Source organism: Aspergillus piperis (assembly GCF_003184755.1).
Source record: "Aspergillus piperis CBS 112811 unplaced genomic scaffold BO85scaffold_2, whole genome shotgun sequence".
NCBI lineage: Eukaryota > Fungi > Ascomycota > Eurotiomycetes > Eurotiales > Aspergillaceae > Aspergillus > Aspergillus piperis.
Genome location: NW_020291592.1, coordinates 3,121,203 through 3,137,239, shown reverse-complemented (window position 1 = coordinate 3,137,239; position 16,037 = coordinate 3,121,203). Strand labels below are relative to the sequence as shown.

The following is a 16,037-nucleotide window of genomic DNA, read 5'->3' as shown; positions in this document are numbered from 1 at the left end:
CCAAGGTGTCGACATATATATTGTGCGGATAGGACGTATCTCGGGCATTTTTTGATGAAGAAGTATGACAACAACAACCACAAACTACAATACACCGACGTGCACCAATATACAGACTATAGTAGGACAGCCTGCCACTCGAAAAATACACGTGCTGCCATGAATGCCCCAGGTCAAGTACTATCAGATGCGTACATTCACATACCCGTAGATATCAATCAGATGTGATCTAGACAGACCAATAAGAACCATCCGCCAAACGAGAAGTCGAAAGAATCGCGAAAATCCACATTTACAGGTTGACCAATGAAGACGTGCCACCGTGACGCGTATATGAGAGGGTATTCACTGTTTACTTATTGCGAGGAGATATTGGGTGGTGGGCTGATTGCCGGACCCTCGGATGTACCGGGCGGATGCTGTACAATGACCCGCCTACGGTGACCAACGTACTGTATCATGGATCTCGCAGACCCGCGGTAGCGTCGAGCATGCAATTCATTGTCTACGTAGTGTTGCCTATACCCCGAAGAAAACATGCGAGTTGCCGCAAGACATCTCCGATTCCAAAGACAATCCGACCATCCCGGACTAGCGCCGCGTGGGTGCACTAAAACCCATACATTGCCACATTTGCTGTAAGAACACTCACAGAGCACCATCACCATAACCACTGAGGGCTGGATTCAAATCAAACAACATACCTAGAACAGACCATGTTCGAACCCAGTCAAGCGAAGCGATATATGCCGGCATGAATTGCTGTGTCTATTTGAGAACTCTTATGCGCGCCACGAGTGGGCACTAGCCCAACGCAGAAGACTTGATTGGTCTCGGAAGGCCTCACTCACCATGAGTCATGTTGCACTCATGTTAGATGCTGCACCGCCTCTCCACCAGGTGGGTCGCGGGTATTCCAGACTCGGCAACTGTATAGATATCAAAATCGTATAAATGGGAATGGAATCCTGCATGTCGCCGACAATCAACAACTGTATTATTCTAAGATCTCATCGCAGAGTGACAGGTCCAGGCAGAATCCACACATCATCCAAGAATCGATCACCAAGTGATCAATGCCACTAGTACAAACAACCACATCCTCAGCTCACCACAATAGAATGGAGTTTCCCAGCCAACAATATCCCGTACCAGCAGGGGTACACATCATCCCAGAACATCTCCTGGACCTCCGTTCCGACTCCGAAGTCGACCATGACCTCCTCTACCCCCGACCTGTGACAGACGAGAAAAACATCTGGCTCTTCTGGCACAGCGGCTACTCCACCATGCACCCATATACAAAGCGAAACGTGCGCGCATGGCACCGGCGCTTCTCCAAAGCCGGCTGGGTCGTACGTGTTGTCGACCGCGAACCGTCTTCCCCACTCAACATAGCAACTTTCATCGATACCAATGACACGAACAATTTCCCTCGCGCATTCACCGAAGGTACCATCGGCGGTACGTACGCGAAGCAGCACACATCCGACCTTGTTCGCCTACCTCTACTCCTAAAATACGGCGGTATTTACGCCGACGTTGGACTGATCCAGATCGGCGACGTGGATAGACTATGGCGCGAGACGGTCGGAAACCCGGACTCGCGGTTCGAGGTGCTCTCCTATAATGCTGGCGATGCCAACGAGCGCAGTCTTACCAATTACTTCCTCATGTCAAGGCGTAATAACCCGCTATTCGAGCGGTGTCATCGTCTACTGTTGAAGTTGTGGGAAGGAAAAACGAGTACGGACGGGATGCATCGAAGTCCGCTGTTGAAGGAATTGCCGTTCCTCACTGGAACAGGGAATATGACGGAGCAGCAGTGCAGAGAGTTAACGGACTATATTATCCAGGGACAGGTTATGACTATGGTCATGGGCTTGGTCGATGAAGAAGATAACTGGGATGGACCGAAGTATGTCGCGGAGCATCTCTACGGCATTGAGTTCATGCAGGGGTCGCAGCTAATCAATGACATGACGGGGTGGGATGGTCGGAAAGCATTCGAGCTCATGTCGTTGCCGCTGCCCAAGGAAGGCGAGGTGGAGACCGCAGAGCAGAAGCAGGCAAGAGAGATCGTCGAAGCTTGTTTGACGAAGAGTTTCGGGTTTAAACTCGCTCACGGATATATCCTGGAGGTGATGAATGTGACACTCGGGTCGTTGTGGAGGGAGAATGAGGGATCAGATAATGTTCCCGGGACGTATGCGCATTGGCTCCGGCATGCAATCGTGCATTGGAGTCAGGACGCACTTCCGCCGACACAGCAGTATACTGTGCTTGAGCCGATTAATAGGGGACCGCTATTGCGGGAAGAGTAGATAGACACTATGATACCAGTATAAATAGCATCCATTAGATTCACAATGCATAGACATGATAAACCCATTCCTACCCCTCAAATGCCTGAAACAGAGGATCACCGCAATAGCCTTAACGTCCCAAACCGGCTAGCCCACACTCACCACACGCCACACTCACGTGCCATAACCATCAGCACCAGCCACACCTTACCTAAGCATCACGACCTATCAAACAAACAAGGCCACCTAGACCATCCATACATACAAAGCACAAGCACGTCACCACCAGCCCTCACAACCCCCCCAACGCAACCATGCTATCCGGAATCCAAAATGTACGGCAAACAGCCATTCAGCTGCTCAACTTTGGGCTGGTCCTGAGCACTGCATTTATGGTACGATACCTCCAATCCTTCCCATCACAAACTACCATCGGGGAAAATAAACGATCGCAAGATCAATTGCTTACAGACACTAACGCACTGGAAAATCTACAGATGTGGAAAGGTCTCTCTGTCCTCACCAACTCCCCCAGTCCGATAGTAGTCGTCCTCAGTGGCTCCATGGAGCCCGCTTTCCAGCGCGGAGATCTCCTCTTCCTCCGGAATACGCAACCGACGCTGAACGTTGGAGAGATCGTGGTGTATCAGGTCAAGGATAAGGATATTCCGATTGTGCATCGGGTGGTGAGGCAGTTTGGGGAGGGGTGAGTGTATTTCCCACATTCGGATTGTGTTCGTTCCAGGAACGAAGGTTTCAACTTGCGAGTGAGCGCAGTTTGCTAATCAGGTTATGGTTCGAATCATGCAGATCCGAAGCCAAACTACTCACGAAAGGCGACAACAATATCGCGGATGATACGGAACTCTATGCGCGCGGACAGGATTACCTCGATCGGGACGATGTCGTGGGAAGCGTGTTTGGGTATATTCCGTTTGTGGGGTATGTGACGATTCTTCTGTCGGAGCATCCGTGGTTGAAGACAGTGATGTTGGGGGTTATGGGGTTGTTGGTGCTTTTGCAAAGGGAGTAATGGGGTAGGAGTTCGTTTTCTGGATCTGGATTCTTTTCTGCCTGGTTTGTTTGTCAGGGTATTTTTTTTTTGGGTTTTGGGGTTAGCTGGGTTAATAAATGCATATTGGGTTGCGGTTCATTCAAGTGCGGTTGTGTTTGTTGTAGGGTGGTTGTAGGTTTGGTGCTGGAGTGTGTTCGGAGCAGTAACTGGTTAATGATGCGATCGGGAATGGAACAGAGCTACTTAGTATGCTTTGTCGGAGACTTGGTCAAGTTGATTGTCATCTGCAATAGACCTCAGTCACAGCAGGACATCTATGACATGCTTGACTGCTATCAGCAGTAGATCAGTGACGCCAACTATGGCTGTTCACATGATATCATGTGGTCGCTAGTCTAGAAGACATGGGCAACTTTCACCTGCATATGACACTGTATAAAACCCCCGGCACCTCAGGAAAGCGAAAGTGCCTTACACTAGACTAAGACGTCAGTGATTCATGATATCAGGACCTTAACACCTGCCTAGTATCACCATAAATATCTCACCCGCTGAATAACAGCCTTTCTCAAACCTCGCAGTGGCCACTGAAACATGCCCCGACCGGACACACTCGGAACCAAATTCCCTCAGCCGGCTCTGCTCATACACCCAAAGTCAATTCAAGCTGCACAGCTCACTCCAGATTGCTACATGAGGCAACATGCTGAAGCTCATCTTGCCACAGCGGAAGTTTAAGCTTGTATATCCATAGTGTGGGAGTCAGAGAATCAGGTTTCCAACCTCTCATGACGACTGCACCTGGGGTATGAGATGAGTATACTGACATCTCTCTAGTAGTGTGCACTATACTGCGTAATCGCTGAGTCTAGACACCCAGCCCAGTTTACGCTAGTTCACATTGATCGCAACAAGCAAGACACTAGCCTAGTGTCATCCAACTCGCACCGCTAATTCTTCGCCACACCCCAAGATTTTCTGCCAGGTCATCGATCTTGGCCACAAACTCCATGGCTGAACTCAATTGCAAAGTGTGAACCTCGCAAGCAGGGTCGGTTCGCCTCGAAGTCCAATCCAGTTTGAATATTCGTGGATGTCAACCAAACAAACACATACTGTGGAGATAGCAATGCTGAAGCAGGTTAGCAGCAGCTATTAGAATTGCCGCACAAATGCCATGCATTGGCACAAGTTGTGTGCTGGTTCCACCTGCTCCTTCTGGGATAAACAAACGACACTAAAAGTGTCCAGATCTACTTCCTCCCCACCCACAAGCAGAACAACAGACCCTCGTGAAAGAAAATTCTTTGACCCCGTTGGAAGGATACCGTCCATGGAATTCTCGGCAACAAGACGCTGGGTCGTCAGGAACACCGCGCACAGGGCGACGCCCTCAAAACGTGTGCTGCCCCGCCAAGGAGCAGCTGCTTTCCCTCTTTGAGAAATCCAAGCTCTTGACCCACGGTTTGCTCTCGCCCAATAACCGCTGACTGTGCATGGATTTTGTAGGCGATGTTTTGCCATTGGTCGGAGCGGATGTTCCCCTGGACCGGTTACATTTTCGCCCAATGAGCGTTGTTGCTTTGCCTGAGGGCGGAACCACTGCTTGCGTGCATTGGGTTCGAGCCCCTGGCCCAGAAAGGTAAAACCATGGTTGATGGTGACAATTCGTGGATTGATTATTTTTGTGAATTCTTCTTTTGTGGGCTTTATTACTGTCTTGGCTGTGAGGGCTTTGTGCGCTGCTGGTAAGTTGAGGGTGAATAGGGACTGAATGGGTGTAGAGGCAGGTTATCGATGGTTGAAGGTGAGTGCTAGAAGGGGGAAGCAAAGACCAGTTGGACAGACAGAAAACAGATACGCTTGGCCAAAACCACTGTCAACGAAAATAGTGCGTACTAACAGCTCCACCAGGCTATAGGAAACCCAGTTTTCTGAGCAGTTTGTCGTCCACTCCACTCTACATTGGCGATTTCTTTGATCCTTTCGCCCGCTTGCTTCTAACTGAACAGACATAGTCTCATGCATCAGCCTTGTGGCCGATGAGACTGAAACAGCCCAATCCTTACACACATACAATGGAAGTAACAGCCTCAAGCCACTTTTTGAGGCATGAATCGACGGCAGTCACACACACATGAAACAGCCGATACCTTTGGCTGAGTTTTCAAACAACTCTTCTCATGTCACAACCTATCTCCCCCCCACCAAGAAACCCTAATCCACTCCTCCACCGACCACAGTCCAGATTCATGGCAGTGGATGCCTCTAAACTTCATCCCAAGCCAATAACTAGCCAATGGGATTACTTTGCTTGCTTCGACTTCCATAATGGCTTGTAGACCCTCCACCGCGTCAACCACCCTCCACTACCTCAATCCATGGCATACAGGCTGACGCACCCCATCCCCTCCCTGTTCTGGACACATCCATTATTTCTGTTCCAGAAGAGAGGCAGCCATGGCACGCCCATTAGCACAGGTATATAGACCTCGTCTTCTTCTTCCATATCCTCCTCTCTGAACACTCAGGAAATCGTGATTCCCAACTACTACACAGTCTTTACATACCAAGACTCCGTCGTACTCTTTCGATAGGTGTACGACATCCATTCCTTACATTCACACTATCGTTATACACACTCGCTCGACGCGACAAACACACACTCTCTACATACACTCTCTTAAAATCACAAGAAAGATGTACTTCACCACCCCCTTCCTGCTGCTGGCAGCTGCTCTCCCCAGCGCCCTCAGCCAGCCGACCCCCACCAAGGTTCAAGGCCACTCCCGTCGCCAGATCGACATCTCGGCCTCTGCCTCGGTCTCCATCTCCGCCCCCTCCTCCAGCTCCAGCTCCAGCTCCACCAGCAGCGCCAGCTCCTCCGACTGGACCTCCACCCCCAGTGACGGCGACTACTCGACCTCTGGATTCGGCTCCGAGACCTCCGCCTACGGCAGCGGCAACACCTACATGGGCAACGTCGGCAACCCGTGGGGCAGCAACATGGTCGAGGTGTCTGCCTCCGAGGCCTCCAACTACAAGTACGTCATGCAAGTGACGGGCCAGAACACCGAGGACTGGACCGTTGTCTTCTGGAACAAGTACGGCCCCGATGGAAAGATGGACGGCTGGTACGGATACTCTGCCCTGTCCTTCACCCTGTCCCCTGGTGACACCAAGTACGTTGCCTTTGATGAGGACACCCAGGGCGGATTCGGTGCCGCCCAGGGCTCTTCCCTCCCCACTGGTAGCAGCGGCGGATATGCTTGCACCTGGGGTGAATTCGATTTCGGATCCACTGCCAACAGCGATTGGTCTGGATTCGATGTTAGTGCTATCCAGGCTCAGGACAATGATATGAGCGTTCAGGGTATGCAGATCTGTGATGCCCTGGGCTCCACTTGCTCCAGCATCACGGCTGATGCCGCCGAGGTTGACAATGCTTATACTTCTGCTGAGACTGATGAGGGTGGTATTGGCGGAAACCTCTCTGCTGGACCTGTTCGGTTGGCTGTTGTCATTGACTACAGTGGTTAAACGGTTTATATAGACTAGAAATGGAGTGATGGTTTTTTCTTTAAAACCTAGAGTGAACTGTAGTGAAGAGTAGGAGTGTACGATTAATGTAGATGTGTATACAGGCTTATCGGGTGGCTGATGATGGCTGATGGCGGATGGCGGATGGCTGATCGCGACTTCTTCCGCCATGGCGACAGCTAATAACGCCACGATTTAGTTTGTCGATCATGTCGATCTTGATGATCTTTTCACGACCTCATCTATATCGATGCAGACTATTCTTTGATTGTTCTGGTTAAATTTACAACAATGTAGTGGTATTTAAGAGTGAATGGATTGGACTTATCTTTTCTAAAAGGCACACTTTGGTGATAACCCCAGTCTCAACTCACTTGTAACTCTAATAACATGTGATATACCCATGAGAGATTGAATTAAAAACCACAATGATAGATGCTAATAAATAGCAAAGAATGCAAACGCACCTGCCGGGAATCCAACACCTTGAATACTCACCTTTCTTTAGTAGACCAACCCGCACCACCCACTATCGCAGCCAACAACACCCTCTACCCTCCACCCCCACGACTACACGAAACACCTTCACCACCACCACTCTAAATCAGAATAAATCCCTCAAACAAGTATCTACCTCACCATCCACCCATCCACCATCTACACCCTCCAACCCCGATCAGCCACCCACCCAGCCACTCCCCCCTAACCAACCCAAACACACATCCCAAAATCCACCGCCGACACTCTAGACCATTCCACCACTACATACATACTATTCCCTCCAGCACAAAAATCCAGACTTCATAGACTCTACTCTATCACATGGTAACCGACTACATCCCCCCACCGACGCTGCAGAACAGCACCTTGGAAATTTCCCCGAGTACTCTCCGCTATCTTCAGACAGAAGTATATTACGGAGTCCCCACGGAATCCCGTTGCAGACATTATCAGGGATTTAGAATAAAAAGTTCTGAGATAAACACGTGCATCTCGCATGATATCGTCTTGCATGGTGTCGGGGGGAAAACTGCGAAGTTTGAATGAAGATTTAATTTTGGATTGTCGGGGGACCGGTGGAGTACGTATTCTATTTTACTGAGTAGTATACTATGAAGATATTTTAGCGATAGTATAGTGTTATGTTCTGGCAGAGATGGTAAGTCCGGGTGGGATATCCGGATAGAGAATAATCTCGGCTAGAAAGGGAAATTGACTAAATGAATTGAAATTGACCTATAACGAATATAGTATAGTATAGTTATAAATTAAACCCCTATGTCATAGCGCTCACCCCAGGGGAGAGGGGTGTTTCCCTGGCAAGAGCTGCAGAAGTTAGCCCAGTCGTGTCGTGCCTGGTTCGAATGATCGGGTTGCGATCAGGATCATGATATCACCCTTGTCATTATTATCAACGTTAATATCCATGTTATGCAAATATAGGATTAATCAATCACTCTATTCTATTACTGCTCGGTATAGATAATAAAACATGCATATCCGGCGTATACCGCGTATAACCAACCCATACCATAACCACATCATAACCTGTCTGTCTATGTATCTGTGCTATGTACCTTGCATCTCCGATGAGGTAGGTAAGTTCCAGGAATATGACTGGACGATGAGTATAAATTATGATGTTGGAAAAAAAGGGCATGGATTGAGGGATTAAGTCAGGGGCTTAAGCGGGTTTTCCGACCTTCCGCTTAGTTGGCTGGCTAGCTAGCTGGTTCGTAGGAAGGATTTCGCCGGTACCCTACGGAGTAACTAGTACATATTTAGTATCTTCTGATTGTCAGTGGAATCCTGCGGAAATGCCACACAACTTATCTTTTGCATAATGATTTCTATCGGTCATATCGGAGGCTTTGATAAGGAGGAGTTAAACTGAACTTGTTTGCTATTGTAGTGGATACTGCTCCATATGGATAGGTTCTTTCTTGTCTTGTGCTGCCTACTATGAGTCTAGTACTCTGCTAAATCCGGAGAAGCTCCCCGAAAGGGAAAGTCAATTCCCGAGCCGGAAGCTGGAAGCTGGAAGTTGAGCTCGCTCGGAGCTAAGTTTAGAGAGACTGGAATAAATAACAATGATTGGATTGGTATTAGTGAAGGAAGAATTAGGATCAGCAAGAAACAGATAGAAGATACAAGATACTACTACTACGATTTCATTTAGGACAGATATCAATCCAATCAATTCGTAAGACTGGGTAAAGGTAAAGTTGGGTGCCTGCAGAGATCAGAAGCAGAAACCCGGAGATAAATTCGCCGAAGCGGATAAGTATAAGTAAAAAATTGATTAAAATAATAACTTACAAGCGAATTGGCAACAGTATTCGTCAAGAAGATTAAGCTCAATCAAGAAGGGATCAGCCGGACGGATCCCGCCCGTTAGTTATGATTGGATGGATTATTAAAGAAACCGCCCCCCACACCAAACAATCCTTTTGTGGCGGCATTGTCTGACTGTTTAGCTCTATCGTATCTGATTGGTTGCTGTGCCTTGTCACCGGCTTTATCTCTGCAGAATTAGACTCCTGCTTTTAATCTATTTCTCTGTACACTAAATTCTCCATCGCTGTTGGTGCTGTGCCCCGAATCGGATTCCCCCTCGCGCCTCGTCCGTCATGATTCATTTCATTTTCGATCTCCACTGTCCGTGCAGTGCAGACTTTCAACAAAACTGCTAATAGACTGGCTGAAAAAGGTTACATCCGATTTCGGCCAAGACACGCCGGCTCAAGCCCCTCGATTTATCTAGTCTACTTTTGTTCGTACTCAGTCTTGCTGTTAGCTAGCCAGCCAGCCAGCAGCATTCTACGAGATAGTAGTTACCTAGCATTATTTCTCTCCAATCCTCCCTTATCATACCCCTGCTAGCCAATTGATGACTTTCCCCGCACACCTTTTCCCCTCTCTTGGTACTACTAACATTTGTACTATTCTCTTTTCAGTTTCCATCCCAACCCGCGCCCCTCCCTGATTGCTTATCATTCGCCCACAAGGCTTGGGCGAAGCTTGTTGTGCCTGCGCCGGTGCCTCTTCCCTTTTCAATCCCCCATGCCTCTTCGGGCAACGCCATCCGCCCACTAATCCTCCACTCCAATATACCAAACCTGCCCAAAGCGCCAGCCAGCTCCCTTAAGCCCTGCCGTAAGATAAGCCCGAGTAACCTAGTTAGTTGCCGCTGCTCCCGGCGCTGGGCCAAGCCGTCGGACTTCCGTCCCCCCCTCTCTCTTCACTTCCCCCTCCCCTCTCCACTGGTGGAACGATGTCTGGTTGACTTCAATTCGCCCCTGGATCGGGTGGCTGTTGTACTATTGCATGTTCGTCCGCAACTTCTAGGGAGAGTTTCGTTCTATCCGGAGTATCCGTGTTTAGTCCGCGGGTTGGCTTGCCGGCTGGCTGGCTAGCCGTGCCCGTTAGGTAAGGTCCTGATTGAGGACCTTACTAGGTAGAAACGGGATCCAACCATGAGGGGAAAAAGAGGCGTATATGGCTTGCCGGGAGGTCCTTTGCAGCCTGGATGAAGGAAGAGGAGATGATCACTAATGCAACACAATCTTGGCTTGCAAGGCATTGCGCTCCAACCAGAATGTCTCTTTGCGTAGAGAGATGCCAACTCGTGCGGGCCATGCTGGACGAATAGTATGATGCTCTGATGCTCCACTCTAGCTCGACCTTTTGCATGTCCGCAATCGTTTTCCCCGTATCGTTGGGCGGGGACCGTCTCTTTTCTGCAGCTATGGCTGCTGCTGCCCCGACGGTGAACGACTCTGCATCCCCGGTTTTAGTCAACTTTAGTTGGCGGACCTGGAGATTAAACTCCGTCGGACGAGGAGGAGCAGTGGTGTCATCGTCGGCGGATTGCATGCTATCGGAAGAGCATGGAAGAGGAAAAATAGAAAAAATACCAGCTTCATCTGCAGAAATCTCGAGCATAAATAGAGGCCTGAGTTCCGCTGTTCTGGTTGCTTTTCTTCTTCATCCAGCATCGCAAGTCTCTCAAGCATCGCCTGGTTCGATCATCTCACTCTTCCACCACCGACCTTGTCAATAAGTTAGCTCTTCATCTTTTCGAAGAAACCAACCCTCCAAACGTCAAAATGAAGTTCTCTGCTATCCTTACCGGCTCCCTCTTCGCCACTGCCGCTCTGGCTGCTCCTCTCACTGAGAAGCGCCGTGCTCGCAAGGAGGCCCGCGCCGCTGCCAAGCGCCACAGCAACCCTCCCTACATCCCCGGTTCCGACAAGGAGATCCTCAAGCTGAACGGCACCTCTAACGAGGAGTACAGCTCCAACTGGGCTGGTGCCGTTCTGATCGGCGATGGCTACACCAAGGTCACTGGCGAGTTCACTGTCCCCAGTGTCTCTGCTGGCTCTAGCAGCAGCTCCGGTGGCTACGGTGACTATGGCTACGGCTACTACAAGAACAAGAGACAGTCCGAGGAATACTGTGCCTCCGCCTGGGTCGGTATCGACGGTGACACTTGCGAGACCGCTATTCTCCAGACCGGTGTCGACTTCTGCTACGAGGGTGGCGAGACTTCCTACGAGGCCTGGTACGAGTGGTACCCCGACTACGCCTACAACTTTGACAGCCTCTCCATCTCCGAGGGTGACCAGATCAAGGTCACTGTCGAGGCCACCAGCAAGAGCAGCGGTAGCGCCACCGTTGAGAACCTGACCACTGGTCAGTCCGTCAGCCACACCTTCAGCGGCAACGTCGAGGGTGACCTTTGCGAGACCAACGCCGAGTGGATTGTTGAGGACTTCGAGTCTGGTGACTCCCTAGTTGCTTTCGCTGACTTCGGCTCCGTTACCTTCACCAACGCTGAGGCCACCAGCGACGGCTCCACTGTCGGGCCCTCTGACGCCACCATCATGGACATCGAGCAGGACAGCACCGTCCTCACCGAGACTTCCGTCTCTGGCGACAGCGTCACTGTCAAGTACGTCTAAAAGCATCTCTATGCATGAGATATCGGTCGCTTCAATGTCTTTGTCTCGACGACAAGCCCTGGGGATGAATGAAAAATGAGTGATGAGCTATCCGGATTGATCTGATCTTGTTGAGTTGTTAATTCTGCTTCTGTTGATGATTTTGAGTGATTGTACCTACTTTGAGTGGAAGAAATAAATGCGCGCGCGATGCTGAAAATAAATGTTCCTCGTCTAGTAGATTGTAGAAGGTATTCTGAAGTTGTGCTGTCGATCTGAAGATCCGAAGATCACTAGTGAGATCTCGCAGCTCGGCTGTGTAAGTGCTTTTGCTCTGTCGATCATAACTTTGTAAAAGCTTGTATAATGGCGGACATATATCATTCATCTGAATGACTCAAACTGATTTGTTTTATGAACAGCCTAATTTAGACAGGGGTTGGGAGAGTCGGGTGGAAGCGTCGGGTCGTGGATGGCATGTTGGAAGGCTCTTACCATGAACCCAAGGATCGGCAGTATGGGGCTAATGACGAAGAGAGAACCAAAAAATACTTTAAGAGATCGTATAGGGGCTTTGAAGTTAGTGAAAGCTTTATTAAGGGAGATGAATGATGGCTTGGCTTACCTTTTTCGGGAATAGTGCTTGAGCCATCGAGATAGAGACATGGTCATACAGGGCTCAAGCACAGCCAATGCTTGGTAAGTGCAATTCCAGGCAAGATCGTTAACTTGAAAATTAGACAGAGGCCTAAAAACACGAATCAGATGCCTAGGGGCAACATAATCATGGTAGCTCGGTTTCGATAATGAATGTAGGCCGTCAAAACTTTCATGCTTTTTGGAAGATATGACGTTGAGAAGTGACACGTGATCCGTATAGGCAGCAGAGTAGAGCCACACCTTAGTTTGTATGTCGTAAAATAATGAAGAAGGCTTAGGCGCTGTGTATAAGAGAGGCTGGTGAAGTACATCACTAGCTTTGTAAGTGTGAGTGTCTCTTCGTTCGGGACAACGATGTTCTGAAGATGTCAGCTATGGATGATGTGACATACCACCTCTGAGCACCGTGTTCTTGCACGATGAACAACGCATTAGCTGGACATAGAAGAGTGTTTTCTGTATCATGAAAGGACGGGCTTCTCGTATAGATAACTTCTCGCCAGACATGGCAAGAGGTTACTGCAAATGTAGCATGATAACTGCAGCCTTATCGATTGACGCGAGTTCGTGTCATTAAGCTATATTAGCAATGCAGCCAATGCAGGGACCTCGGGGTCCGATGCCGTTACCCTGAAGCTGTCAGGTACAGGATCTAGGCTGGGATAAAGCAGAGATCCCACCTGTCGCCATACTTCCCTTGAGTGGGACTATTCCGTATTGGGAATGTGCACAGAATGCATGACATATGATGACGTAAGTGTTTGTGCAGAATGCATAAGTCAATGCAGTGCCTTCCTAATTGGGTAGAAAGCTTTCCAGCAGGACCAACTCTTACTTAGTACTTAGTGCTAATATCGATTATAGAATCTCTATCGTAGTGCAGACGATGGCCTGAAAGCATCTGAAACAGAAGGATATCTCTAAATCATACACATAACTTAGGAATCAATGATGAACATCTTGTCCACTCAGTCACAGCAAATTCGATACATCAATCATTCAACTCCTCGACACGTGACAGGTCTATTATCCTACATGCGTGTAATTAACCAATCTCCCAATCTTTGTCAAATAATACCAGTCAAATCACCAATATAGATATAGTGAATGGAATAAGGAAAGTTCCATATTCACGACACGGAACCAAGATCCGTTGCCGGCTGATGCCGTGCCCCTCCTTCCATTTTAGATTTCTCTATTTAATATACTTCCACCCTTCTCACTCCCCTCTATCCAACTTCCAACTCTTCATCCAACCCCCAATTTCTTGCCCTTCTGACATCTTCTCTCTAACAAACAAAAACAAACCACAACCATGTCCAGCTCCGGAAAGGACTTCAGCTACAAGGGCTCCGGCACCAACAGCCAGGTAAGTTCCATATACCATGTGTCACCCTCAAGAACGACTAACAAACCAACTTAATATAAAAAGGGAAATCACTGGTGCTCCCGCGACTACGGATCCGGTAGCTCTAACTCGAACTCTTACCACTATTCGAACAGGTCAGTTATTCTTCTTAATACCCTACCTATACTTCTACTAAGGCAAACCAAAACCCATCTAATGCCTTCCTCTCAGTGACGGCTCTTACTACTACTCCAACCCCAATGGAAGTACCTACTACAACAACGGAAGTGGTGGTTCGACCTATACTCCTCCCAGCGGAAACGGTGGCTCGACCAGAAAGAAATAAGTGTGAAGCCTAGAGCCTTGAACGCTGAGGAGGATCACATTGAGACTTAGTGGTAGTAGCTTAATGCGATTCACCTGTAGCTGTACCAGTTATTTTTGGGATTGAGCTTCTTTCTTCCCCATCAATGACGAGGATAATAACGATGGTATAGCGACGGAGTATCTTTACACCGCAGGAATTTGACCTGACGTTTGCTTGTTCCTCTCCAAATGCATGCGCTCCGATTAAGTGCTGATCCTTGAAGATCTAAGTAAGATCTCTGCTATCTTGTGGGGTACTGCTTGGCTTGAAGGTCTTATCATAGGTCGTATGTTATAAGTTCGTAGCAGTTTCGCGTTAATAGAAACGGTAAACAAGTTGTGCGTACTTGGCATAGCTACTACATTATACAAGGGTTTCTTATTCAAGATTTGGCTAACGGCAAGTATTATTCTTAAAAGTTCATTATTCAATTGGAAACTCAACTTTTCAATGAATAGTAGTTTATTAATCAAAGTATGAGGCTGATAGTTAGTATCATGTGAAGAATAATATGCTTACTTTTCCGGAACCTTCAGAAGCTTCCAAAGCAACCTTCCGCTGACAGTGTAAATGCAAAAGCAAGCCACACATCATACCTATCCAAATATAAAATAATGCTACTATCCTCTATGAACTACTACTAGTTCATGTTGAATACTTATGAAATATTGCATACTGATTGGTTGTGTGACTTGGATGCGCTCAGGCACACACAAATCTCGGCAGGCAGAACCAGTACCAACCCACCATCCACAACTTCCCAATAACGATTAGCGTGTCTTCTTCCCGGTCGGCGTATCTCTTTAACGCGACCACCGCATTAATTGCCCCTCCACACTTGATCATCATTTACCATTGCTATCCCCGTTTCTTAGGGGATTTTTTTTTCTCTCTTGTTGAGAACTTTCAAGAACAACAACAGATAATTACTGGGAGCATGTCTCACAGACTCTTTATCCTCGTTTACAGAGGCGATCCCCTCGATTACAGCGAATACCGACACACGGCTCTGTACGTGCAATTCGCATCACAAAAACGCAGTATCCTACATATTCTAGGCACCCAGGGTCTCTATAGATATGTGGAATACCCTGGGGCTGATCCGATGGAACTTGGGGATTTGGTGCGTGCGGTGCCGGTGACGGATTTGTCGGTCTCCGTTGAGGAAGATGATATTCGGGAGACGGTGGCACGAACGCCGGTGCGCAATGGGTATTTGGATTTGGAGTGGAACTGCCAGCACTGGGTGGGGGATGCCTTGGCCAGATTGGTGGACAGAGGTTGGGTCGCAGACACGGAGCGGGCGGATGCAATCGATAAGATGACCGATGCTTGCTTGGAGGCCCGTGATGACCAGCTGCTCGATGCTCAGTGATCGGGTTTGTTCCTTTCTTTTTCAAACAATGAAAGTATGTATGCGTATATTCTTGCCCGCCCAGACTTCGTGAGATGTTGATTAATTCTCCTAGGTTTCCATCAGTGGTCATCCTCGAGGTGGAAAGTGATCTCACGCCTTGGTGGCTGGGAGTGAGATCGGTTGTTGAGACTGCGTTGCTGCAGTGTGGGGTAGCACCGGGTTAAAAAGGCGTCACTTGAACTATTTTTGCCTCCAAGCAGCAAGCTCCATAGTTTATCGGTACTTGCGTGAATGCGTATAGGCCACAGAATACGCAACACCCATTCGTTGTGGCATTGTCGCGTGGGGTTTCTAGTGCTTATCACATCAGTCGCCAGGCAAGCGTGATCCCCAATGAGTGAGGCCTACCTCTTTCGACAATTACTGATTAAGTTTGGAGTGGTTACACCCGATTGAACCGCTTCAGGGCCTGTCCACTTGGCTGAAGAGGGCGGGCCTTAT

The 16,037-nt window shown here is 48.6% G+C and overlaps 7 protein-coding genes across 7 annotated transcripts; 6 read left to right on the top strand and 1 right to left on the bottom strand.

Moving 5' to 3' along the window:
- The first annotated feature begins 957 nt into the window (after nt 1–957).
- On the top strand, nt 958–2,384 carry BO85DRAFT_445917 (glycosyltransferase). Its single transcript, XM_025659380.1, has one exon. The coding sequence runs from the start codon at nt 1,122–1,124 to the stop codon at nt 2,322–2,324; it is 1,203 nt and encodes a 400-aa protein (XP_025520431.1). The 5' UTR covers nt 958–1,121; the 3' UTR covers nt 2,325–2,384.
- A 190-nt stretch (nt 2,385–2,574) lies between these two features.
- On the top strand, nt 2,575–3,603 carry sec11 (signal peptidase complex catalytic subunit SEC11). The gene is made up of 3 exons (XM_025657622.1): nt 2,575–2,701; nt 2,804–3,012; nt 3,117–3,603. Exons 1-3 carry the CDS (start codon nt 2,621–2,623, stop codon nt 3,337–3,339), a joined length of 513 nt encoding a protein of 170 aa, XP_025520430.1. The 5' UTR covers nt 2,575–2,620; the 3' UTR covers nt 3,340–3,603.
- A 2,418-nt stretch (nt 3,604–6,021) lies between these two features.
- Nucleotides 6,022–6,861, top strand: BO85DRAFT_362319 (putative allergen; the record flags this gene model as incomplete). Its single annotated transcript, XM_025655622.1, has 1 exon — nt 6,022–6,861. The coding sequence occupies one exon, from the start codon at nt 6,022–6,024 to the stop codon at nt 6,859–6,861; it is 840 nt and encodes a 279-aa protein (XP_025520429.1).
- A 3,288-nt stretch (nt 6,862–10,149) lies between these two features.
- Nucleotides 10,150–10,737, bottom strand: BO85DRAFT_466196 (uncharacterized protein; the record flags this gene model as incomplete). The annotated part of the gene is made up of 3 exons (XM_025662117.1): nt 10,150–10,269; nt 10,316–10,386; nt 10,425–10,737. 3 exons carry the CDS (start codon nt 10,735–10,737, stop codon nt 10,150–10,152), a joined length of 504 nt encoding a protein of 167 aa, XP_025520428.1.
- BO85DRAFT_445915 (A4/G1 family peptidase) lies at nt 10,694–12,028 on the top strand. The gene has a single exon (XM_025659379.1). It carries the CDS (start codon nt 10,971–10,973, stop codon nt 11,823–11,825), a length of 855 nt encoding a protein of 284 aa, XP_025520427.1. The 5' UTR covers nt 10,694–10,970; the 3' UTR covers nt 11,826–12,028.
- A 1,523-nt stretch (nt 12,029–13,551) lies between these two features.
- On the top strand, nt 13,552–14,494 carry BO85DRAFT_445914 (uncharacterized protein). Its single transcript, XM_025659378.1, has 3 exons — nt 13,552–13,833; nt 13,897–13,967; nt 14,044–14,494. The coding sequence occupies exons 1-3, from the start codon at nt 13,780–13,782 to the stop codon at nt 14,156–14,158; spliced, it is 240 nt and encodes a 79-aa protein (XP_025520426.1). The 5' UTR covers nt 13,552–13,779; the 3' UTR covers nt 14,159–14,494.
- A 622-nt stretch (nt 14,495–15,116) lies between these two features.
- Nucleotides 15,117–15,554, top strand: BO85DRAFT_362011 (uncharacterized protein; the record flags this gene model as incomplete). Its single annotated transcript, XM_025655607.1, has 1 exon — nt 15,117–15,554. The coding sequence occupies one exon, from the start codon at nt 15,117–15,119 to the stop codon at nt 15,552–15,554; it is 438 nt and encodes a 145-aa protein (XP_025520425.1).
- Between the last annotated feature and the right edge of the window lie 483 nt (nt 15,555–16,037).